The sequence below is a fragment of the Panthera leo genome, chromosome B3 (genome assembly GCF_018350215.1).
Source record: "Panthera leo isolate Ple1 chromosome B3, P.leo_Ple1_pat1.1, whole genome shotgun sequence".
NCBI classification, from domain to species: domain Eukaryota; kingdom Metazoa; phylum Chordata; class Mammalia; order Carnivora; family Felidae; genus Panthera; species Panthera leo.
The window spans coordinates 69,348,444-69,374,531 of NC_056684.1; the positions used below are offsets into that span (position 1 = coordinate 69,348,444).

General features: G+C 38.9%; 1 protein-coding gene across 4 annotated transcripts in view; it reads right to left on the minus strand.

The window, feature by feature from the left end:
- Positions 1–940: 940 nt before the first annotated feature.
- Positions 941–26,088, minus strand: part of SLC12A6 (solute carrier family 12 member 6) — an 86,075-nt gene continuing 60,927 nt past the window's right edge. For all 4 annotated transcript variants that reach the window (XM_042942524.1, XM_042942525.1, XM_042942523.1 and 1 more), the window contains 22 exons: positions 25,754–25,885; positions 24,502–24,648; positions 22,865–22,919; positions 21,466–21,596; positions 20,541–20,782; positions 18,386–18,600; positions 17,424–17,582; positions 17,166–17,264; positions 16,838–16,895; positions 13,849–14,023; positions 13,237–13,355; positions 11,735–11,833; positions 9,932–10,051; positions 9,042–9,146; positions 8,461–8,629; positions 6,750–6,945; positions 5,579–5,748; positions 4,272–4,403; positions 3,572–3,679; positions 3,174–3,358; positions 2,649–2,782; positions 941–1,713 (listed from right to left, as the gene is read on the minus strand). In XM_042942524.1, coding sequence (XP_042798458.1) covers positions 1,622–1,713; positions 2,649–2,782; positions 3,174–3,358; positions 3,572–3,679; positions 4,272–4,403; positions 5,579–5,748; positions 6,750–6,945; positions 8,461–8,629; positions 9,042–9,146; positions 9,932–10,051; positions 11,735–11,833; positions 13,237–13,355; positions 13,849–14,023; positions 16,838–16,895; positions 17,166–17,264; positions 17,424–17,582; positions 18,386–18,600; positions 20,541–20,782; positions 21,466–21,596; positions 22,865–22,919; positions 24,502–24,648; positions 25,754–25,885 — 3,042 coding nt within the window. In that variant the 3' untranslated portion in view covers positions 941–1,621. The remainder of the gene's footprint in view (positions 1,714–2,648; positions 2,783–3,173; positions 3,359–3,571; positions 3,680–4,271; positions 4,404–5,578; positions 5,749–6,749; positions 6,946–8,460; positions 8,630–9,041; positions 9,147–9,931; positions 10,052–11,734; positions 11,834–13,236; positions 13,356–13,848; positions 14,024–16,837; positions 16,896–17,165; positions 17,265–17,423; positions 17,583–18,385; positions 18,601–20,540; positions 20,783–21,465; positions 21,597–22,864; positions 22,920–24,501; positions 24,649–25,753; positions 25,886–26,088) is intronic.

The window sequence follows — 26,088 nt, forward strand, 5'->3', positions numbered from 1 at the left end:
GGTGGTTTCCCTATGCTTGAAAGCCAGGTGTTTTAATGACCAGTAAACGAGCAAATAAAAAGCTAAGCTTGCACAAGTATTTCCTTGACACATTTAGAGCTTTCTGAAAACAACTGTTATAGCAGAGGACTGTTGGCTTGGATACTCTTAGTTCAGAGCCAAGTTTCTGCAGTCACAAGAATAGAATTGAGAAAAGAAAACTGCTCATATTGTGGGCATTTAGGTGAGTGCCTCAAGTCTTTGCTATGGCTTTGGAAATGAGTCCACAGGATTCTTAGTCAAAGAGAAGCTTCTTGAATCAGGCCAATGCCAATCATATGCCACTTTAGTGAAGAAGGTAGGGAGAGGAGCAGCAGCTCAATCTTTGGCACTATGGAAGGAGTATGGCTCTGGAACTTCAAATCCCATTGCTAGATTCCCCCTTTAAAAGACAGTCCAACGCTTTTAGGGAAGGATTTCAGCCAGTCTTCCTAGTGTTTGTTCCTGATTTTTGACCTATGCCTGCCTACCAACCCAGAGGGCATAAAAAAAAGGGAGAGGAGAAACTGTTGGGCACTATGCATCATCATCTAGGTTTCCTAGATAACAACTTTAATGTTTGCCCTTGTCGCATAGGTAACCACAGACTGTGTTTCAGTAGATCTTAACAGCTACCATTTGGAGTTACCTTAATTTGGCCATTTGAACACAACCTGAAAGAAAATTTTCCACTCCAACTTTAAAAAACAATTTCCAGGATAATAATGCCTGTATTACACTCTTAACCACAGAATCGATTTTGAGAATCAGCTGATATATATATGTGTGTGTGTGTACGTGTATATATACACACATATACGTATATATATACACACACACATATATATACATATATATACACCTACATATATGTGTGTGTATACACACACACACACATATATATATACACCAACATAGTATATGTACTTAAACCCGGTATTTGGGGAGAATCTTATTTTGGAGGAAGAAGTAAAGGCTGCAGCCATGTGTCAGTTTTTGTATATTAGTACCCTAACAGAAAATCAGAGTCCTGGAGAACAGTGGATTCAGTAAAGAAAATTAGCTAAAAAAGGTTTTCATCTTGGTTTGCCACAGGTTATCTCCACAAGGATGTTAGGTCCCCATATACTTGGCTGTGATTTCTTTAGTATGATGAAGCTGTGTCCTCTGGCTGTTACCCCCATGGTGTCATCACTGGACCATGACTTCTGAGACTTCCCTTTAATGTTGGACCTGTACTTGCTTTCGGTCTTCAGTTGAATTTCTAGCATCCCTTTTGCCAATTCATTTTTATTGGTTTAGCTTGTTAATTCTAACTTGACTTCAACTGGGACAGACATGGCTTTTAGGACTTGACCAGTGTTCCAATGTTGAGGGAATATTTGCTTCTTCTGTAAGGATGGCAGATCATATGACAGCAAAGAGCAGAACTATTTGTACTTTTTTTGCACAAGTACTTGAGGCTCAGCCTGTCAAGAGTTCAGTGTGATGTGTACAGAACCCAGGCCTACTTGATGGGAGTAGTAGTAAAGAGCTGGCACTTCCACGAAGGATGGAAGCCTTTTAGGAAAGGTGAGGCCAAGCAGAGTCACTCAGGAGTAGATTATGAATAAATGGTGATCACTTCACTGCCACCACCTCGGACAAGGAGGACTCGCTCTAGTCCCTCGGTGAGCACTTCTAGGAACTCCATGTCTTCAGAATTTGTCAAGGAGACAAACAGGTGGGAGAAAAGCACATTTTTATAACCTGACATGATAATCTGGGTTTATCTGACTACAAACTTGCAAAATCAACATGCTTGTTTTACTTACTATATACTAAGAATTGGAGAGATCTGAACTCTGGAGTCCATTTAACCCTGTGAAATAATCCAGGAATCTAGTCCCTTTGCATATATAATACAAGATCTCTATTTGTTAGATTTTTTTCTAAACGTTACTTAAAAAAATGGAGGAAAACCACAAATAACATGTTCATACCACATAGCAAAATAAGCCAAAAAAGAAGAAAAAGTCACAACAGGGCAGCTTAGAAGACTGCTAGAGAGAACCCAAGTAATTTCTAAGTGAAGCTGCTCAAGTCAGATTTTTCTGCCAATTCTTTTTTTCTTAATCTTTTTTTGCTTAGTGGTACTGGTGCAAACGGGCCAGTCTACACCATTGCCGTTCTGAAGGGGCCCCATGAAAACAATCCTGGGATGAGGGTCTGAGGAAAAACCCTTATCTCTTTTTTCCCCTTGGAGGAGGTTCCACTCCACTGCTTCTCCCCTAACTCCATCCACAGGAGCTTTGCAAAGTGGGTAGAGCTTGAAAAGGAGAAAGGATGTGGGTACTCTGTCTCTAGGACTGTCAGAAAGGGTTCTATACCATGAAATATTAGAAGTCATGATGCAAATTTACCACCTATAAAGTCTCTTTAGGGTTCAGAGAGAACATATACACCCACCTCCCCAAAAGGAGATTACTCTCACTACTTTGTAAGAATCCTTGCCTACGACTTTTAACAGCCTTCCCTCCTCAAGAGGGAAATGTGGGCACAGACAATGACTTTTAAGGTTACCTAGTGGTCTCATCTAAGAAACAGGCTAAGATTTTCCTTACTGATAACTCCACTCTTGGAAAGGATACAGTTTTCATCACCCTCAGGGTTTCGAGGTGGCCCTGGCATATTCAACAAAACAAGCTTTGCTTCATGGGACTTGTTAACTATAACCTCATTGAGTTTCACTGCTGTATGCATCCTCCTCACATTGGACTGGTCCCTGGGCAGGTGGAAGGGAGAAATAGAGGTGGTTAAGGCAAAGAGAAAGCTAGACATACAGTTAACTTTAAAAACCTTGAGACACAGAGCTTTTTTGCAACGACTATGAATAATGCAATGAACAAATGATTTCTTTATTTTAATATTCTGGCCTGGGTTTTCTCATTCAACGTTTGCTTGTTTTATGCCGGGAACAGAACATGGTGAGGAAGAAGGGTGGTTAGCTTGTGTACAATGTTAACTGGTAGCTGGTATGCACAGGGAAATAACAGAGATGGCTGGATTTGGTGTGGAATGAACAGACTTTATCCTGTGTATCCAGGCAAAGTCACATGTGTGCCACTGACTGGGATACCATGTTATGTGAAAAGCTTGTGAGTTGGAAAACTTACGGACGCATGTTAAGCAGGTCCTGGAATCCTTCCATCGACTTGGCCTTTTGTCCCCGGGATGCCATGTACTTGTCTTTTGTCCAAGTCATGTGCACCTTCTCCTGATAGGTTTCTGTCTCTTCATCCTCATCAGAGCCAATGCTGGTCAATCGCAGCATTGAGTTCCGGTCTTTCACCAACTGTGCCTGAGGAGGGCCCAACACAGCTATGACCTCTATACCCAAATCTCTCTCATGCTTCAGCTTCACTTATTTTCAAACAATAATGTAGGGTTACAGTGGAAGAACTGATAAAGTGGGAAGGAAAGAATCTGTCATCCTAGGAGAACAATAGAGGATCATCCCTTTCAGTGACAGACTTCACAGGGCCAGGATTCAATGAATCCAGGAAGGTCTCACCTCTCTGTCCCGCTCGGTTTTGGACAGTCGCATGTGCCGGAGCATCTGGGATCTCTGCTCCATCATCAGGGTGCGCTCATAAGTATAAGCTGAAATGTCACTGTCATGCTGCCACGCATCACACGCAGCATAGGCAATAAGCACAAAGGAGAAACAAGGATCAGCCATACGTTTTCTTTTCCACTCACTAAACCAGAGAAAGTATCACAACATCAACCTAAGTTTCACTCCTGTTTTGTCCAGGCACTGAGCTATGTAATTTTATGGACTGTAGATCAAATATAGAAGCCCTGAGAGTCTTCCATAAGCTAACCATTACATATGTTTCCAAAGCACAAACTCCACTTTAAAAAAATTTTTTTTTACTGCCAGGTTATTAAAACAAAACAAAACAAAAAGCTATGTGTGACTTTACCACGCGTATATAAATTAAAATTAAAAAAAACCTGTATTAAGCAGACAAGAATCTGGCCAAAATACAAAGAATGTGTCACAACCAAGAAAGCAAAAATTAAAACACCACCAAATACACATCACATACATAGTCTACTTCTCTCGATCACTATATTAGGGGTTTGTTGGAACTAAGGGATTAATTCACATTTGCAGCTGAACAAGTTCCCAAACCAGAAAAAGCTCTAGGAAGACAGGGTAGGAAGTGGGGGAAGGGTGGTCTTTGTGATCTCAAACCCTTTCTCACCATCTCCACCACCTCCACCTCTGCCTCAATGCGCAGGTGATAGAGGAAGGTGGCCAGGTCCTTCTTCATCTGAATACTATTGTCTTCTAACTGGGCTACTGTGAAGATCCGTATGCTGCATTTTCGCCACACCTGAGAAATTACCGTACAGAAATGGAAAGTGAGAGGCAAGAAGGCAAAAAAAAAAGAATTATTTCCTAAAATGCAAGCCATTTTTTGTTTTAGACAACCTTGCTGTAGTATCAGGGTATTTGTTTCCAGTTTCTTACTTGCTAAATTATGGTACTGGGGCAAAAGCTTGACTAAGAAACACATTTAAAACATTTTAAAGAAGTTCTTAATTTCCTAACAAGAAAAAAACTGGCAAAAGATGATATATGATACCTTAAGAGGGTGCTGTATTCAGGTAGAATACTGATGGTACCACAGAGACTATAATAGCTAACTATTTTTTTTTAGGTTTTTTTTTTTTTTGAATGTTTATTTTTGAAGGGGGGAGAGAGAGAGAGAGAGAGAGAGAGAGAGAGAGCGCGCGAGCATGAGCAGGGGAGGAGCAGAGAGAAAGGGAGACACAGAATCCATAGTGGGCTCCAGGCTCTGAGCTGTTAGCATCAAGCCTGACGCAGGGCTCGAACTCTCCGTGAAATCATGACCTGGGCCAAAGTTGGACGCTTAACTGACTGAACCACTCAGGCGCCCCTTACTATTTTTAATTTCAGTTTAATTAGTCTTAGCAAAGGATGAGCATATCTATAATGTTTATTTTTTTATTTTTGAGAGAGAGAAAAAAAGTGCAAGTGGGGGAAGGGCAGAGAGAGGGGGACAGAGGATCCGAAGCGGGCTCCGCACTGACAGCAGAGAGCCCCATGTGGGCCCCCAACTCACAGTGAGATCGTGACCTAAGCCGAAGTTGGATGCTTAACTGCCTGAGCCACCCAGTCTCCCTGAGCATGTATATGAGATACACACACACCCATACACCTGTATGTAGGTTTCCAGTATTTGAGAGACTTTGGTATTTTTTTTTTTTTTTTTTTTAACAGATGTGTTCATTTGTTAATGTTTTTCCGGCGGCTCATATGGAACTTTATTAATTTGCTAATTTCATGTGGAAATAGGTAGGTACCAACTACAAAACCATTTCTCATAAGGTTGAAACTGGGATCGTGGGAAAGCTAAGAATAATCCCCAGCTCTTCTGATCCTAAGCCCCAACACTATAGGATCAAAGAGGAAGGATCTGTCTAGTGAACCAGGACAAAACTTAATTAAGGGAGATAGACTTTTTTCAAAAAGTGTCTAAAATACCTTGTGCTGTTTAAGGAGGAATGGTAAGAGCATGAGCATCCCCCCATCATGCACAATCCACCACACATCAATGTTGCCCTCAGAAAACTGCTCCACGTTGCTGGGAAAGAAGGAGATGTTTTTAGCTACCAGCAGGGCCAGATGGGCAGCAGTTGTCACTCGAACTGTGCCTAGGGAGAAAACAGAATCAGGATCAACAGAGAGGCCTGCCTTGCTTCCCACCATGTCAGATTGCCTATTTATTTTGAGAGAGAGAGAGAGCAAGAGAGAGAGCACAGGGGAGGGGCAGAGAGGGAGAGAGAGAATCCTAAGCAGGCTTTGAGCTACCAGTGCAGAGCCTGACATGGGGCCTGATCTAATGAACTATGAGATCATGACCTGAGCCAAAATCAAGAGTCAGCTGCTTAACTGACTGAGCCACCCAAGTGCCCCAAGGATAATGCTTTTTTTACACTTTTTTTTTAAGTTTATTTATTTTGAGAGAGAAAGAGCACGAGTGGGGGAGGGGCAGAGAGAGAGGGAGAGAGAGAATCCCAAGCAGGCTCCGAACTCTCAGCACAAAGCCTGACATGGGGCTTGATCCCACGAACCATGAGATCATGACCTGAACTGCAACCAAGAGGTGGACACTTAACTGACTAAGCGAAGCAGGTGCCCTTACTTTTTTTTTTTTTTACACTTCTTTAAGCAAGGTGTTCTGTTTACATAGTAGGTTATACCTCATTGAGCAACAAGAATCATTGAGAAAAACCTGAATAACACAATTAGATTCAGAACCATGATTTATGTTACTAGATATATTCTGATCACTACATTTCTGGGGAGGAGGCAGGATATGTGAATTTTGGAGATTTTGATTAAAGACGATCCTTCCAATTCCTGTGAGAATGTCAATGACAGGAGATCGTAAGTGAAAATATGGCAATTTCAGTAATAACTCCTAACATAATACATGACAGAGATAAACAATTCATGAACATAAGGTAAAGGTGGAGGGGTGAGTAGCGTAAGGTTATTACTGTTAGCAGTCATTTACGTGCCCTTATAATACTCTGCTTCAACAATGGCACAGTCTCCACTTTAGGAGGCTATGGGGTGGGGTTAAGGTAACAGGGATATAGGTCTATCCCCTCCTTTGGGCCCTCAGGATAAAATGAAAAGTGTTCTGTACCAATAAAAGTCTTCCAAGCTCGAGCGTCTTCACTCTGGCGCCAGCCATTAGGCCATCCCATCACCACGGTGTTGTGCTTCATGCCCCCAAGGCCACATGACTGGATGAGGTGGGAAATGCCCTCTCTCAGCTTGGCCGCCACCACCAGCTGGCAGAACCCTTTCACCTTCTCTGCCTCCATTAGATGTTTTATGGTCTGGAAAAGAGAACCTCAACACTGAATTGCTTCACGCTGAACCTTTTTTTTTTTAATTACTCTTCTCCTTATTATATTCTCCTCCTCTTTAACAAACTCTGCATCAGACCATATCTCCTACAGAAAAGTCCAAAAAGTTAAAATTAATACGATGGAATTTCATTATCCTTTGCCTTTTTCTCTAAATGCTTACTACATATACTGCTGGTTGACTATAGGGAGTTTCTGCTTTTTCCTTCTCCGTAACATACAAGACAAATCAAGAACAGGGGTCTTCACAAAGCGAATATTCAATATTATTTCTTAACCGACTAGGGTGAGTGTAAACATGATCTCCTTCTTTCCTCAATTGCCATGATACCCTGACTCATATTACTAGAAATTCAATCTGATGATTCAGTTTCACTTAAGAATTTTGTTTTCTTTTCAGGTATGTTTTCTTTTTGGTTTCTCCTATTTCTGTATCTTTTTTGATATTTTAAAAATGATTATTGATGACACTTGTCTTTGCTTTACTATTATTTATTCAGGCCAATTTGGAGATAATATTTCATTTACTTTTACTCTGCTCTCCCGGTGGAAAGGTGAAGGGAATAATGGTGCAGAAAGAAGAAATGATTTTCCCAAAGGCACAGATTACATCAGTGGTGTAGCTAGCTAGGGTAATATAAGCAAGGTCTCTTGATTTCCAATCCTGTGCTTTTTATTTATATTTATCATCCTGGACTAATGCTTCTTCATTATTTCTAGTTTTTAGGGTTTCCAAGTATTCCAAAATGCAACCCAGTAAAATTTTTGAAATGTAATTGAACATCTGATCTGTCCGAACAGGGTTGGTTCTATCAATTATAATAAGCATTAGAGTGAAAACTGCTTTCTTCTTTAAGGAGAGCTAATACTTGGCAGTTAATCAGAAGTAAAGCAAAGGAATCTTGCTCACAATACCATGTAGACTGCTAAGGAGGAAAAAAAGTTGTTTACCGCTCTTCGTTGTCACCAGAACCATCTCCACAGTTCAAGGGACAGACTTATTTAAAGGACCTCTCTGAGGCCTAACTCAACCAATGTTTGGAAACAGTGCTCAGCCTTAATAATCTTAAGAGTTTAGTAGTGCTTTTTATTTTTAAATGTTTGTTTATTTTGAAGGGGGGAGGGGCAGAGAGAGAGAAAGAGGGAGAGAGAGAATCCTAAGCAGGCTCCATGCTGTCAGCACAGAGCCCGATGATCTCATGAACCCTGAGATCACGACCTGAGCCAAAATCAAGAGCTGGATGCTTAACTGACTGAACCACCAGGCGCCCCAGTAGTGCTCTCTAAATGGAAAGAATAAATTACTGTTTTCTGGTTCATCTTATTATTTGGGAGAATATGATTGTTCGAAAGCAAGCACCAAGAAGGAAACAACCTGGATCACTCAGGAAAGGGATTAATTTAGAAATACAACATCTTATAACTTTACATCACAAAACCATAAGCTACATTCCACTAAGTCAGTAGGCCTTGACTCTTTCTTACCTGCTCAGCAGCTAGAGCTTCCCCGTAGTTCTCCAGGAAGTTCCCCACGATAACAGAGCCCACAATAGTGAGGCCCTTTCCTGCTTTAAGCTGTGAAGCAAAGGTGAGGAGGCGAGGATGCTTGACGTGTAAGTCTTCATCTAGTTTCAGCAATACAAGCAACTGAGGCCTGTAAAGAGGTTGGCAGGAGGGGGGTGGGGAAGGAGAAAAGACTTTCGGTTTGGGGAACAGAATGAGGATTCTAGCATTTACTTGAGGAGATCTGGATAAAACATGTAACTGGGCAGAAGGGAGAGATTAAAGGAAAGGAAAGGACAGGATGAGGGTATAGTGATTTTGAATCCTCCCAGTATCACTGCAGATTGATCAATCTGCAACAAACAATAAAAATGGTAGAAGTCTAGATCAGACACAAGAAGAAAAGGGAATCAAGATGAAGGATTTGGAATTGTTCAAAACAGATATATTACACCAGTTCTCTGAGCCGCCTCAATTCCTTTTCCTGTCATCCTGAAGCACACGGTTGGGTGTGTTAACCATGTGCCAAACACCGCACCACTAGGCTCTGTTGATTTCTTTACCTCCAGTTTTTAGTGTGTGGAGGTCCTTCCTCCAGCCGAAGCAAAGCAAATCGGGCTGCACTGAGGGACAGCCCACGGATTCCATCACCCCATTCTTTCTCCGCTCTGGGAGAAAAAAAGAAAAGAGTAGAGACAGATTTAGACTACAGGAAGTACAATTTCAAAACATAAAGTTTATTTTTTCTTTATCTAAAAGTAACATATGCACAAGACAGAAAATTAAAACTCATATTAACTAAATGCTCTTTATTAACATAATGAACCCGCTATAAGCAGATCCGCACTGCCCTTCAGTGATGGACTGCACTGCACAATAAATAGTTCAAAATAAAGGCTGGAAGGATCACTCATTTGTCCTTCTATGTACCTGTTAAAAGCAATAATGTAAAACAGCAATTTGGAGAATAAAATGACTGCAGACCCAAAGTTCAATTTACTCTGAAAATAATGGAGAGAAAGCGAAACTCAATGTAATCTTCTGAACCAGAGTGTTATTTACTCCTAATTTTTGGAAACTGTTACTGAAGTCTTAGTTGTTACAGTTTTTCAGAATTAACTTCTTTTTCATTTCAAAAACAATACCTTGACTGAGGCGATAAGCAAAAATATTTATATTTGTGTTATACTTTCATACTTATCATTATTATTTCGACATGTCCTTTTAGTCATTTTTTTTCACTGATCTGTTCATATTTTCTCAATAGGTTCCCCTTGTTGTATCTGTAAGCTTGTGTCTTGTAAGACGGCTAGGAGAGTCGGGGATACAAAATTTAGTTACAGACGAATGAGGTTATCTGGATCCTTAACGCAATTTCCATTGGGCTGGCTCTAACCAAACTAGTTGGTGTGGATACTTTTATCAGTAATCAAGGTCACATTCACAAACTCACCCTTGGTACTCGATGTACTTGTAGATCATACCAGCTATCACCATAGCTACAATAGCGTAATACCAGGAAGAAATGAACATCAGAGCCAGACAGATACTCATTCCCATGAAAGAGAGGGCCCTAGAAAATTAAAAACAAAAACACAAACGAAAAAAGTGCTTTCCTAAGCAACTAAAAAAGAAGCCTATGCTAGAGGTGCTTCTCAAACTGGTGAGAAATTGTTATTAATTTTTTAATTCTAATATATTGCAGAGTGAACTTTTGTAAAATCCAATAAAAAGGATTTGTTAGAAAAATTACTATATGCCTGGATGCTATGACAATGTCAAATTGCTATAAAAGTTTCTAAATGATTTTTCTCAATTTTTATAGTTGTTTTATCGTGGCCTGTGCTGAGGCCCAAACCATCCTTTGTGCTGATGTGTCCCATTGCTGGAAAAACATATAAATAACCATGATTCAACAAAAGTTATCTGTAGTTGTGAGGATAATTAATACCTAGTAGGTGAAACAGGGAGGGGCATATAGTCAGAATTATTAACGTGATGATCTCTAAAAAAAGTATTTCATGTAGATATTTCATGTGGATATTGATCTTTACCTTATGAATGTTTATTAGCATACGTGTAGAACCCACTGAAGGAAAGCTGGTGTTAGTTTTCTTACTTTACGTAAGAGAAACATGGCAGAGAATGATAAAATGCTTGTTTTAAGCAAATAGATTAGGTGAACAATCATGTTTATTGCAGTTCTTCTGTGTATAGAATGAACTTCTTAGCTCTATGATGAATCTCAAAGAATGAGCAGGAGAGCTCAATCTGGAAAGATTAGGCTCCAGTAAAAACAGGATAAAGAGAAAACAAAAGCAAAATAGCAACACAAAAAAGTTCACAGTGAACTTTTGATTAAGGTTAAAGCTAGAAATCGGATTAGAGGCGATAAAATCAGTGAGGATCTAATTTTCTGCCAGATAAAGGTCACATTACTGCTCATCACTGGTAAGTAAAGCCAGGAAAGGGTCAAAGAAAAAGCAAAGAGGAATGTAGCAACAGGTCCATATGGGACCTATTAGAGAACCTTTAGCCATGACAGAAAACAAATGAGGAAGAGATGGGATGGCAGCGAAAAGCGTAATGACTCCTTTAGGACTGAGGAGATGCCAACACAGCAGTAGCGGCTGTAGTGACGTTTCCACTGAGAGTTTCACCACGTAGCAGGCACTGTGCTGAGCACTTCAGATCATCTCAAAGCAACCCTGTGGGATACGTAATACCATCAGTCCCATTCTACAAATGAATAAACTTGAATTCTGTGTGGTTATGTGCTTTGTTAAAAGTTACAAAGCTATGAAACAGTAGAGCTGACATTAAGCTAAGGTCATCTGACTCTACAGCTCGTGCTCTTACCTGCTAAATGAAACTGTCAAAAGAGAGTTTGAGAATGAAAATGGATGACAGTATGAGAATAAAGATAGAAAGGGATGAAGTCCAGTGCTTAGCTAAGAGGTAAACAGAAAACAGATCTGCAAAGGGTAGGTTGGTTTAACCTGAAGAATGCAGCAGGCTGGAAATATTTATTTCATAGTTTTGATCTTTATCCTCAAGTGGGTGTTAGAAGTTATAAAGTGACCTATGAAGAAAACATGGTAGGATGGTGGAAATTCAGGTAAGCACTGCAAGTCGCAACAGTATGGAATGGCTGACCAAGAAAAATTATATTGACAACCCAGAATCTCCTAGTTTCCTAGTTCAATGATGGGTTCTCTCCAAATGTGGGAAAGAAGAAGAAAAAGAGCAGACTTACCAGTGGTAGTAGCGAAACCGGGGTCTCCAGTTGGGTGTTCGAAGTAATGTTTGCAAGGCACATGCCAAGTTCACAAAGAGGTAACACATGAGGAAAAACCTGGCAGATTAAACAAAGTAAGAGGCATGAATATTACTGTAAAATGATTCTTCAAGGGTTATTTTACTTTTTTGAGTTTATTTATTAATTTTTGAGACAGAGAGGGAGACAAGAGAATCCCAAGAAGGCTCCATGCTGTCAGCATGAAGCCCAATGTGGGGCTGGAACCTATGAACTGTGAGATCAGAACCTAAGCCAAAACCAAGAGTCAGATGCTCAAATGACGAAGCCACTGGGCGTTATTTTAAATGGAGACCTGTGTTGTATTTAAGCCTCTGTTCTAGCCCACTAACCCCTGATTAAGACTAGGATGTAGAGAAACTTAAACTTCTCCCCACAAACTTGCTCATTTTCCTGTGTTCTCCTTCAGTGAAGACACAACCACTCTTTACCCAGTTGTTCTTGGAAAAATCCCAGTGTCCTCTTTGTTACGCATCCTTGTTCCAAATTGACTTATCAAGTCCTGTGGATTCTACCTATTTACACATTTCTAAACCTTTTCCCTCCTTCCCATCTCTATTACTATTATCTCTGTTCAGGCTCTCATTTATTCCTTGCTGGATTAGTTAAATAAGCTTCCAGTTAGCATTCATTCCCAGCTCAATTTTAGCCTCCTTTACACTTATCTTTTATACCAAATTGATCATTTTAAACCATAAATAAAAATTGATCCTTCTCAAAGGATCACTCCCTCCCTCCAGGTAAAAGTTCTGGGTCTTTTGTGACCTGGCTCTACCTACTTCTCTGCTCAGCTAGCTCACAACAGGCACCCTCCATTCTATTAAGCCAAACTACTTTCAATCCTCAGATGTGCTACATTATCTCATTCCTCAGTTCCTTCACACACATTCCATGCCTGGGACATCTCACTATCCAGTTGCTGAGTTAATCACCAGTCCTCCTTCAAGATGCAGGTAGTAAACCTTTCTTGAGTCTCAGTCCATTTAGGTGCCTCCCTTTAGAGTTCTTATGACGCTGTTCACCTTTACCACAGTTCTCATCACACTGTACAAAGATCACTGGTCTCTTTATCTATCATCAGTTTCTTAGGATTGTGTCATTCACCTCTGTATTCCTAGCATGCTGCCCAGTGCCAGGTAGGTATTAAGTCATCACTAAGTCCCAGCTAAAGGATCCAACCTAACAGTAGCAGTAAAAACTACAACCAGTTGATGATGAATCACAAAGGAAGGCAAAGAACTTTTCAAGTTATGCAGGTAGGAAGAAACCATGACAATTTATAAAAGCCTTACACAAAACTTCTTAGCAATATATACTATTTAGGTGAAGTTATACCAGTACTTGGCTCACTCTTTTACCACAACTGTTATACACCTGATGGAAATCAACATGTATTATTATCATTTAAGCAAGAAAAAGTGAAGAGAGGAACTAGCTCTTACATAGAAAGAATTGGGGCCACAAGATCCAGGGAGGCGATAAGGATTCCCAGCTCTGCAATGGCGGCAGTTAGAAGTAAAGCCCAGGTAGGTTCCCCATTGGCTTTGCTGTGACCAAAAACCTGTACAGAGAAGGGAAATATCAGACAGAGGAATGTGGGGAGTGTTTGAGTCAATGCTCCCTGACTCTTCCATGTTACAGTTTCAGATATATGAAAGATGATGGTGTTAACAACTGTTGATATTTCGGGGTGCCTGGGTGGCTCAGTCGGTTGAGCATCCTACTTTGGCTTGCTGCTGTCAGCACGCAGAGCCTGATTTGGATCCTCTGTTCCCCATTCCCCTCTCCCTGTCCCTCTCCTGCTTACGCTCTCTCTCTCAAAAAAACAAAAACAAAAAACAAAAACCCCAAACCCAAACTCCAACTGTGATATTTTTAAAAATACCTTTACCCACTCACATATAAACTCACCCCTCATAGAGATTTAGAGGGTTTTGTACTAAAAACCCAGGTCTTTGTATTATATGATCTAATAATTCCTAAGCATATGAAGATGACACTGTTTCTCATAAAATCTGAGAAAAAAAGAAGAGGGCATGGGAAAGATTACTCACCCTCAGAAAGGGTATGATGTTATCCTTGGCTATAGCCTGGAGCAGCCTTGGTGCACCTGTGAGACTCTGAAGTCCAGCCCCACATGTGGAGAAGAAGGAGCCAATAACAATCACCCATGGGGATGGCCAAGATAAGGTACCCACCACAAGATTACCTTTCACAGCATCCCCAAACCTGGGAGAGAAATCAGAGTGGGGAAATTTAACTGGGAAGTAATTACAGACTGAAAGCCTAGAAAAATATCACCCAATTTTTTTCTATTTATAATTTTTAGAGAACTGAATTGAGATAGACATGAAAATTAAGAAACGTAAAGGTGGGCAGATTTGATCAAAAGGCTAATTATTAACCTATATTAAAAAAATAACCTGAAGAGCCAGAAAATAAGCTAAGCTTCAATTATAGCTTTTCCCTTCAAAATATCAAAATATCTGCTCTTTGCAGAAAAGTTGGAAAAATACAAAAAATAAAAAGCAGGGAGGAAATCCATCATGATAACATAACTGGTAATATTTAGCACACTTTGTACATTGCAGTCTCTTTACTATGTTTTTTAAAATATAGAGGAGATCACACTATACCTATAATTCCATATTCTTTTTAAACTTACATTTTCCTATGTCATGAAAAGCTCTTTATGAATGAAAATCTTAGTGGTTTTAATAATATTGCATCATAATTTACACAGTCTATTCCTCTAGTGGTTATTTTGTATTATAGAAAATAATGTGATTAACATCTTTGTGCACATATCTACATTCTCACTTCAGGTTTTTTTTCCTTATGGCAGATTTCTAAGAGGTAGTCATCGCAATAAAAAGGATGAAATCGCATTTCAATATCTTAAAATATTTCAAAATCACTACCTAACTGCTTTCCAGAAAGGTTATAATAAATTTTATTCCCACTGGAAGTATATGAAGGTTTAAGTTTTATAGTATGTATCTATTTCACACCAGCCTTATATTAAAATTTTAAAAGTCAATGCTAATTTGATGGGTGAAACATGGCATCTCATCTGTTTATTTTTGGTTTCAACCATTTTTATTAAGAATCACACACAAAAAGTAATGTGCAAAAAACAAATGTACATTTCAATAAATTTTCACAAACCATCTATGTAGCTACTAGCTAGTCAAGAAATAGAAAACTGCCAGAACCCCAGTCTCTCTTATGCCCACTTGCTATCACTAGCCCTTCCCCCATCACTATCCTGTTAATACTATGTAGTTTTACCTGTTTTTAAACTTTAAATAAATTAAACACAATATAGGTGTTTTGTGCTTGGTTTCTTTCACTTAACTTTCTGAAATTCATCCTTTTGTGTGGGTGTATATATAGCTGTGTCTTATTTATTTTCATTGCTCTGATTTCCCATTGCATGAATACATAACTTATCCATTCTACTACTGATGACGTGTGAACTATATCCAGATTTTGACTATTAGTAATAATACTGCTGTGAGAATTCTTGTGCATGATTCTTAACGCACATGTGCATGAATTTCTGTTGGATCTACCTAGCAGTGGAAGTGCCAGGTCATAAGGTATATGCATGTTCAACTTTAGGAGACAATGACCAACAGTTTTCCAAAGTGGTATTCCAGCTTACACTTTCAATACTTTTTATATTATGGTGTAATTTACCAAACCTCTATGAACCCATATATTTTCAGTGACAATAGTATAGTAATAGTAAACTGTGCTACTTATTTTTGTCAGCAATATGTATATATTATTTACTGGGGTTCCTGTCCTAAAAGAACTCAATCTAGTCAGGGAGAGTGATATCAAAAGCTACAATACATATATATGGTAAGTGTAATACTGTAGCGGCTAAACAAGGAGGGGAGTGGGTATCTCTGCTGGGTAAGTATGGGAAAGCTTCACAGGACAGAAGACATTTAGTCTAGTCTTCAAAGATTCATGTGGCTGCCAGGTGGGAGTTACCCATTCTAAGCAAAGGAAACTGCACAGACAAATGTGTGGCTGGATGGGAATCTGAAACAAGGCATATTTGACTTCAAGTTATGGCTAGAGCATGTGGACTTTATGAGGGAATGATGGGAGATGACATGAGAAAAAGGTAAACAGGGCCGGACTGAAGTAATGGGCTTGGCAGGCTGTGAAGCAGGAAGGTTTGTATGATCTCATTTTGTGTTGTAGAAAAATCATTCTGGTGGCAGCATGGAAGAAGGATTAGAAGGTGATAAAACTGAAAGAGAGGTAATTACAATAATCCAGGAAAAAGATCCTGAAGGTCTGTGCAAAGGGATGGGGATAAATAGCGAAAAGGAGATCTATTAAGATGAAAGGTGGAATTCACAGGGCTTAGAAACCAACTGGATGAGGGAACTGGGGAAAGTCTAGGATGGCACCTACATTTCTGTTTTGAGAAAGGGTGAATGGTGAGGCTTGTAATTCCTCCAGACGGGGAAAATGGGAAGAGATCTAGCAGATTTAGGGGAAAGATTTTTCTAAGAATCTCTTACAAAAACTTGTTTTTTGCTCATAGGTGTGAGGAAAGGAAAAACACCCAGCAGCCTTCATAAACAAAATGAAGAAAATTCCAAGATTTTATTTAGAATGCTAAACAGACACATACTTATATCTCATAGAAGAGATGCTAGAAAGAGATGCTAGAGACACTTCAAAGTTTTTGTTTTGTTTGTTTTTTTAACGTGCTCTCCTCTACTTTTGGTCTTAGTTTTCCAACAGCTTTTAATGTACTACAGACAAGTCCTTGTTATTCAGACAAATTCACTACTTCATGAAAGAGCTATATTCATGGCATCTCACTTATTTATAACAATGTAACTAGTACTTATTATTCACTAACCTTTTGGGGAACTATATACATATATTTTCTAATTGTTAGTCACGATATAAACCTCAGGTTAGGTTTTGAGTTTATGACCATCTTGGGGGCAGTGATCTGATATACTGGAAGACAGACACACAAATATTACAAAGAAATCAACTACTCACTTGTCTCTGAGAACAACACCTTCAATACAGGCACCAAAAAGGACAACATTGCTTAAATCTACCACACTGAGAGTCAAGGAAACTGACCTCTAACCCTCTGAAATAGAAAGCAGACACATAGGATATTTCTTCTATCAGTAAAATTAGTTGGCAGATTCACTATTGTAAATTTTTCCTTGAATTTTAGAGATGAGGTGGGTAGATTATCTAGTGAGAAGTGAGCTGATAGAAAGCAGACATCTTTATTACTAGGATAAAAATATTGATGGCCCTCATTCCACAGATGCGCCTATGACTAAAACTCAAATTGGAGTCATGACAAGGATACAGACAAAGGAGGTGGTCAGGATGGCGAGGATAGTGCCAATGGGAATAGACTTTTGAGCATCTTTCAGATCTCCAGATCTGTTTGATCCAGCCATGATACCTTTAGAGAAGGAAAAAAGAACAAGTTAATTTCTTAGTTCCTGGACACTTTGATACTCATACTGATACCAAAGACTGGTATCTGAGAAGCCTGTGTCTTAAGAAAAATCACTCTCTGGGTCTGATAACTTCTAAAATAGATAACAGCCCTTCTGCTTACCTGTGACAGAAGGAAAGAAGATCCCCACCAGAAGAGTAAAAGAGGTGGTGATGTCAACAAGGACATACTCATGATTTAAGCTGCCCAAGACATCAGAAGATTTGGCTGAGGGCTTTTCAATGATCTCTCCCTTTGGTAGGTAATTACTCCAAAGATTCTCTGTAGTGGGAAGAAAAAGGTATATAAGCAACAGAAGTATGGAAAGAAGGTAATTAATTTTCTACCTAAACAACATTCTAAATCAGATTCCTCATTTCTAGTGTTTGAAGGTACGTTTGTTTTTCCATGAGCACATGTATATATTACATAATAAAGCACACATAAAAACCTAATGCTCTTTCTCAAATGGTTCAAATGTAATTTTACAAAAGGCTTTGGTACATACAAATGCAGTTAAATTTACAAATGCAAATTAGTAAAAGTTAATCAGACTAAATATGGGTGCCCCGCAAAGCCTATTTTCTAAAAATTAATAATCAATGCTATTTCTAAAACCTTAGGGTAAACCTGCTTACATGCAAAGAAATTGTGGACCAAACATTTAAGAAAAAAGTCACTTAAGCAAAGAGCTTCAGAAATCGGGCTGAGTTAGGAAAACACACATGTGCATGTGGGGACACTGAAATAGTTCCATTCTAGCTGTCACTATGGGAAGAACATTGGCAACTTTACAGTAACACAGAATATTTTATTACTTTATCCCAGTTGAAAAAGCGATTGGCTTAGCTCTGCTCTCTAAAGGTGGCAAATTTTAACAGAAAACACTGCAAGGAGTCCTGAAAATGGAGAAGTTCACTAACAGAAAAGCAGAAAGAAGCTGAATTAAGAGCTGTGTGCTGAGCTTAAGCAGGGAAGTGATACAATGGCGGTGAGGCGTCATGGACAATAGAAGAGTCTAAGATTGAAAGGCCCACTTTCCTCAGAAACAAATAAAAAACTTGTTCAAACACCTCCTAACTTACCTGTAATGACACCACTAGCCAATCCAGGAATGCCCTGGATTGAAGTGACATTATTGTGAACAAAGTATTCATCACAGGTGGCATTGAAAAACTGACTTGAGTTACAGAAGAAGCCCCATAACCTTGATGGTACTGTCATGTTGTTAATTTCCTTGGTCTTAGAGCAAGTATCAATGTGTCTTGATGAAAGGGTGCGGTTACCCAGCATGCAGACCCTAAGTGAAAAGAGAGGGAAAGATGAAGCAAGGGGGAAAAAACGTTTAAGAAAAGAAGACAGGTTAGAAATAGGTTAGTAAATTAGATTAGCAAAGTTAAAAAAAAAAAAAAACCACCTCATCTCTAAGAGCTTTTACTGTCATGGATGGGAAAAGAACTAACATTTACTGACTCATTCTGTAAATGGGGATTTAAATTTTCTGCAATTTAATCCTCACAGCCATCTCACAAAATATGCATGAGTATTTCCATGTTGTGGATGGAGGAACTGAAGTTTAGGGAGATAAAGTAGTCTGCTCGAGTGGTAGTGACAGAATTCAAATACAAAAACTATCTGAAGACACAGTACTTACTCATCTTCCAAATTTTCTAGGTTATTAACCAATTGTTAGGCCTAAAAGAATCTCAGAGTCCTTTTGTTCTTCTGACAAAAAAAATTTTCCCCTATTTTTTTGGCCTAGAAAAGCCTTATGTTCCTAAAAACCCCTTTGAAAATGTTCTGCTAAAGGTCAAACTTTCTGGCTACCGTTTTGAGAAAAACAGCTTGGCTGAAATGGAAGGCACATCCCACTATGGCCTAAGAGAAAACTATTTTTGAACGTAAGCCTAGACCCAGTGGGAGTGAGGGTATTTAAGGATATTACAAATAATAACTGCTGATTTTATTTTTTTCTTTAACCCGGAGCTATAAATATGAACAAAAGAACAATACACCCACAGTTAAAGTAACTCTCAAGAGGAACAAAGCAACTTTCCAAATCTGCAAAATGACAGCATACGTGCATAATGAGCCATGTACCCATTACTCAGCTTTGATAACTCAACACTGCACAGTCTTGTTTAGTGTTCCTCTAGGGAATTCTGTCTTGTTTTGCTGGAATATTTTAAAGAAAATACCACACATCGTGACCTTTTCCCCACCAAAAGAGAGAAGAATCAAAGAAGAACTTAAGGCAAAGTGGAATTTCTCAAGTGAAGACATCCAGTAGCCTTCAGTACTTTCGGCTAGTTGTAGCCCATAAATGAGCAGACTAAAAACTGATGATGGAATTTATCACTGACATCATTTAGCATAGTAGAAGAAATACTGCACCAGGAGTTAGGAAATCAGTGTTCGTGTTTGTGCTCTGCCATTAACTAACTTTTGGGCAAGTCATTAATCTCTATGGATCTGTCTTTTCATCTTGAAAAAACTATTTTTCTGTAATCAGGTTTAATGAACATAGGACTGATAAGTTTGATACCTGATAATCCAGATGCTTCTTAAAGACAATCTCTGTAGCAAGATTACAAACACTCAGTGGTGGTTAGTCCCTATGCCACTAGTCAAACAGAGAACAGGTGACCTGGGAGTCACCTATCTGTACAAATCCATTGCTACTTCAAAAAATATACTTTAATGTACTTGTACTACTTATGGTAAGGAATACAATCTCTCTAGAGAGATATATATGCAAATGTGACATGTATTCCTCTTTATTTTATAAGTAGAAAGTCTGCTATGATATTCACAGCAAAATAAAAAGGGTAATTACAAATATTTAAATAGGAGCTAAGGTTTCTTTGACTCTCTTGATATTTCATTAATAACAGGAATCCAACTTCTGAATACTTTACAAAGCTTGCCGGTAATAACTATATTCTTTGTAAAGCTCTTCATGAATAGTTTAAGCAAGCACAACCTTTATAAGGAGGTTTTAAAACAAAACTCAGTATCTACATCCAAATGATGGTTACAGCTGCCAGTTCTATGCCTGGGACATAAGGAAGAGGACTGACATGACATAGTTTGCGGGGAGGCTTCCTGCCTAGATGCTAACCGAGCTTATCCACAAGTGAAATCTCAGGGACACTGTGAAATTGTACTTGAAGTGGTCACATCACCAGATATTGTCAATGACTACCCAGTAATGATGGCCGGTAAGAGGCAGACACGTACGGGAAGTGTGGAGGGGCAAAAGAAGACTTGATGGCTCCAGCATAGATGGCCAAGATGGACACAATGACACAGGCCAGGAAAAGTGAGGCAAACTTGTTCACATAGCGTACACCGATGAATACCACCAATACCATGAGAACCAAGAACGCGGTGCCATAGACACGCATGTTATTTAGCATAGCTGCTGATTCCTTGAGTGCATCATCGCTACGAAAGATGGCAGCTCGGGGCACAATATATACCTGTTAAGTGAAAGAAGTAGAAAATGAGGTCATTTTATAGTCATCAAGTAAAAGGGCTGTTGTAGTTTGCATTTATTTTCACAAAGTAAAGAAAGGCTAAGACAGAAAATGACTGGAGACTTAACCTATTCCTGCAAAAACTGGATAGCATTGATTTTTTTTTTTTTAAGGCTACATGTTGTTCTGAATATCTGCCTTTCCCAAAGGAAACAGCAAAGAATGCATTAATAATTTATTCAAAGGGTTATGTAAAATAATTATAATGATTATCTTAAGTCCTACCTTATTATTCCTACTTACCTATCATTTTAAACAGTAAAAAAATAATAATAATAATAATCCAGCGAATAAAGAAATGAAAAACATTTTATTTTGGGGGGATAAAGATATGACAAAAGATAAACTTTACTTTTTCTCTGTTAGTGTGTCTTGCCTCACAACTTTCACTTCTTGGTGAGGTGGGTAGAGTGTTAGTAAATGGGTGGAAGGGAAGCAGTAGGCAGGCAGTGGATACTTTCAACCGTTCTGACTTATACTCACAACAGGAAGTCAATGACAAGTTAACAGTGAATCACTTGTTTGATTCTACAGCGGATCTCTCAGAAGTTTTGCTACCAAACAACAAAATAAATCCAAATCTCTATCTTTTCTACACTGTAGACCACAATTAAGCCATTACTCACCAGAAAAATTTCAATGGCACCAAGGATATACATGGCTGCTGCAAATGTGGTACCAAGATAAAAGCAGAGGCCAACAGCCCCACCAAACTCTGGGCCCAGGGCCCGGGAAATCATAAAGTATGAGCCTCCAGCTAAAAGACAAAACAGAATGTAAGCAGGATAAAGAAAGTACACCGGTAAGAAGAATGTAAACAAAGTCATAAATAAGAAGAATAAATGCTTCAAGCTTTTGAAAACTCTCAATGTTTTGATAAAAAGTATATTTGCTAACAGGAAATAAAGGATAAAACCTTTCTAATATACTGCATAGCTAATGCTCCACACCAACTAGTTCAACTTGTCAGTATTACTTAGATAAATATCAAGGAATATTTACTACAGGCATGAGATAGCCCCATAATATATACCCTAACTAAAAGAAGATAGGAATGTGATACAAATTAAGACTTCTAGCTTAGAACATGATGAGATTTTTTTCCTTTTTATTTTAATTGAAGTATGGTTGACTTTAATAAATGGTATAGTACAACATCATAGTGGTTCGACAATTCTGTACATTAAGCACACCATAGTAAGTGCAGTTACCATCTGTCAACATATAACGTTACTGCAATATTATTGAGTGTATTCCCTATGCTGTATTTTTCATCCCCATGACTTATTTATTTTATAACCGGAAGTCTGTAACTCTTATTCCCTCCCTCTCACTTATTTTGCTCATCCCTCTACTCTTCTTTTCCTGGACAACCACTAGTTTGTTCTTTGTATTTATGAGTCTCTGTTTTTGTTTGTCTGTTTATTTATTTATTTGGATTCCACATATAAGTAAAATCATACGGCATTTGTCTTTCTCGGACTTATTTCATTTGCATGAGTGGATCTCTAGGTCCACCTGTGTTGTTGCAAATGGCAAGATTTCATTCTTTTTGATGGATGAGTAATATTCTATTTTGTGTGTATGTGTCCACAACTTCTGTATTCATTCATCTATTGATGAACACTTTGGTTGCTTCCATATCTTGGTTATTGTAAATAATACAGCACTATACATAAGGGCACCTATATCTTTTTGATCTAGTGTTTTCATTTTCTTTGGGTAAATACCCAGAAATGAAATTACTGGATTATATGGTATTTCTACTTTTACTTTTTGAAGAACTTCCATACTGTTTTCCAAAGTGGCTGTATCAGATTCTATTCCCACCAACAGTGAGTGAGGTTCCCCTAGTTTAGGACATAAAGAGACTTAAAGAATGTATTCTAAAGTCAAAGAGTGTGAATACCTATGACCAACAGACTAAATAGTATTCTGTTCCTTGGAAGTTTGCACCTCTGGCTTCACAGCATAAACATACAGTAATTGTTGACAATCCCTGAAATGCAATCTTAGCCAACTGACCTGGCACCACTCCATTAGTGGCAATGGCACTCATGGAGATAGCAGTCAACATTGTCTGTAAAGGAAGTGAAAGGAGAAGACTGTTACTGTTATAAAGATGACATTTCTGTACTATCTTCCCATCTGTGGAATTCAGAGCACTGTTTGAATAATTAACTCTACATACTTTATGGACGGAGTTGGATGTCATACCTAATAGCATGGAAATATGATGTGGTTCAACTCATTGCACTAGTCAAATTACTATCATCTTGAGTATTCTGTTAAAATGGTTCTATGTCATAATCAGTAGGTTAGGTGCTAGTAGAAACCCCTGATCTCACCCTGGTCTCCTAGTTAACTTGGAAAACAGACTGGAAACTGACTAAGGACTAGATATTACAAGAACAATATTCAGTAAGGAAGGGAACCACTGAAGACTTCTGAACTAATAAAAACTATATTTTGAAAACATTGCCTGGGAGCAACAGAGTATAGAATGGACTGCAGACAGGGAGCAGATGAAGACAGAGTGACTTGTTAATAGGCTATTACAGTTCAGTGAAAAAACAGGAATATAAAGGAAGGGTTGTAGGTAAGAGATTTCAGAGGGAGACTTGATTGACACTGGTAGCTGATTAGATGTGAGAGGTAACCAAGGAGCCAAACATGACCTTGAAGTTTTAAGACTAAGAAAACAAAAAGGCGGGGGGGGGGGAGGTAGTACTGTTAATTTTAATTTATTAATGATAGGAACTATCTCTGCTTATCCTGCTTTGTATGTACTCAGTGAGCCTAATGCACAAGGAGGGTATAATAATGATAGTAATAAAAGAGGTCAGCAGGTAACAGAACAAAAAAATACATTTTTTATAATAATCAACTTATAATGCATAAGAGGAGTTTAAATTCAAGGAAGATCAGAATGTTCTCAGTACAGTGGGGAGAGGACCTGGAAAACACACCTGAATTTCTAGGGAAGGGAGAACAGATGAGACTTGAAAACAAAACAAACGCCCCTCACCCTAACAACAATCCGTTTTGTTCCTCCATACTATACTGGAGTAGTGTGGCATCATTTTCTATCACAACTTTGGTGCCATCAATACAAGTGGTTTGTATTCTGAATTCTTTGAAGTCAAGGACTACATCTCCTACTCCCTCCAGAAAGAAGTCTTCCTTTGTAATTTGTAGTACATCATATTATAGATCTAAGCAGTGAAGAGTGGGCCCTAAATAACTGAAAATACTTCAGATTTTAATATCAAAATAATCTCTCCTTTTGAGATCATGATTCTTCCCCTACTAGCCTTTGTTTTATTCTCAAACAGGTCAAGTGCATATAATCTTGAGCTCTTGCGACGTTCCAGGTGATTTCTTTTTTTTTTTTTTTTTTTTTATTTAAAAAAAATTTTTTTTTTCAACATTTATTTATTTTTGGGACAGAGAGAGACAGAGCATGAACGGGGGAGGGGCAGAGAGAGAGGGAGACACAGAATCGGAAACAGGCTCCAGGCTCTGAGCCATCAGCCCAGAGCCTGACGCGGGGCTCGAACTCACGGACTGCGAGATCGTGACCTGGCTGAAGTCGGACGCCCAACCGACTGCGCCACCCAGGCGCCCCCCAGGTGATTTCTAAGAGCCAACTCAGGACTTACACAGCAGCAGCAGATAAGGACGATTGCGAAGGCCTGAAGAACGCCAGCCGTGCCCACAACCCATGTAAGGCGTAGAAACAAGATCACTCCAAAAATATTTTGTAGACAGGGGAGGTAGACACCCATGAAAGTACCCATTTGAGGGGTCTGGAAAGAAAGTTGACAAAAGAAAAATTATATAGTCATCTAGAAGCCATGCTTTTATCCCTTTACTTGTGTATAAAAACTTGCTCCCAACTACCATATTAATTATTAGGCAGAGATAATCAGAATATCCTAGAAGAGGCACATATAAAATCTCCATCTAATAAATGTCAATCACCATACTTTTTAATAGTCCTAGAACTATACATTTTTACTTTACACAGGTCCCCATATGTTTTTACATAAGTATTTGACCACAATCCCCCCCTTTTAAAATGTTCTGTAGTTTGAAGCTATCAGCTTTCCCTTTTCATCTAAACTGAATAATGACTTGATGGAATTCCTTTAGAATGTGGTATAAATCTTTCATAGTAGCTGGTAAATACAGTTGGTAAAATGAAGATCTGAGGGTCATTTCATTCCTGAACAACCAGGAAGCTACCTTGTTCCGTATTTTCATTTTGAGAAAAACTGAAATGTAGTCTTTGAAAAACCCAACCACTTGACCACAGAGAGATGGCATCAGCAGATGGGCATGGACACTCCTCTTCTGAAGTGCTATTTCCTCTCCCTGCAACGGTCTTCTCCCAACCAGGCTCACTGTCTCACATTGGTTAGGTCTCTGCTCAAATATCACCGTCAGAAGGGCTTTTCCTGACTAACCTCTCTCCAACAGCAACCCCTTCTGCCCTGGCTTTCTTGCTGGCCAGTTGCAGTCTCTTTAGCCTGCCTTAAAAAAAATTAATTACTGAAGTATAGTTGACACACAATGTTACACTGGTTCAGGCGTACAACATGGTGATCTGACAAGTCTCTGCCTATGATATGCCACAAGTGTAGCTACTATCTGTCCCTGCTTATATTTTTGTTAGAGCATTTATCAACATGTAATATACAGTTTAACAACTATCTCTTCATACCAGAATTCAGACTGCATGAGAGCAGGACATTGTATGTTCTCTTTTTGCTATGGCCCCGGTGCCCAGAACAGTGCCTGGCTTAAAGCAAGCATTCAATAGTTACGGAGCACAGAGTGATGCCCTGGATAGTTCCTCCTTTCTTATATATGGGACTCTTTTTATTTATCATTGTTATCCTAAGGCCTCACCTTGGTGGGCTTCTTTTTCCCCTCAGTGATGTTCTCTGCCTCTTCATGTTCCTTCGCTCCTTGTGTCAGATTAGTATAATTGGCCATACGGTTGAGGAGAGAAGATACCTTTGGTCTTGTGTCCATTTCTTCCTATAAAGTCGTAAACATGGAAGAAATGAGTAATGAAGAACACTGGAAGCATAAGCACCAAAATGGCCCATGTATCAGAAAACTGCAAATTAAATAAGAAAATATTTCACAGATAAATATTTTACGACAATTCATCAGTGAGGCTTTATTTTCCTCCCAAGGTAAAATATCACTTAATCAGGGATACATGAATCCTTATAAGA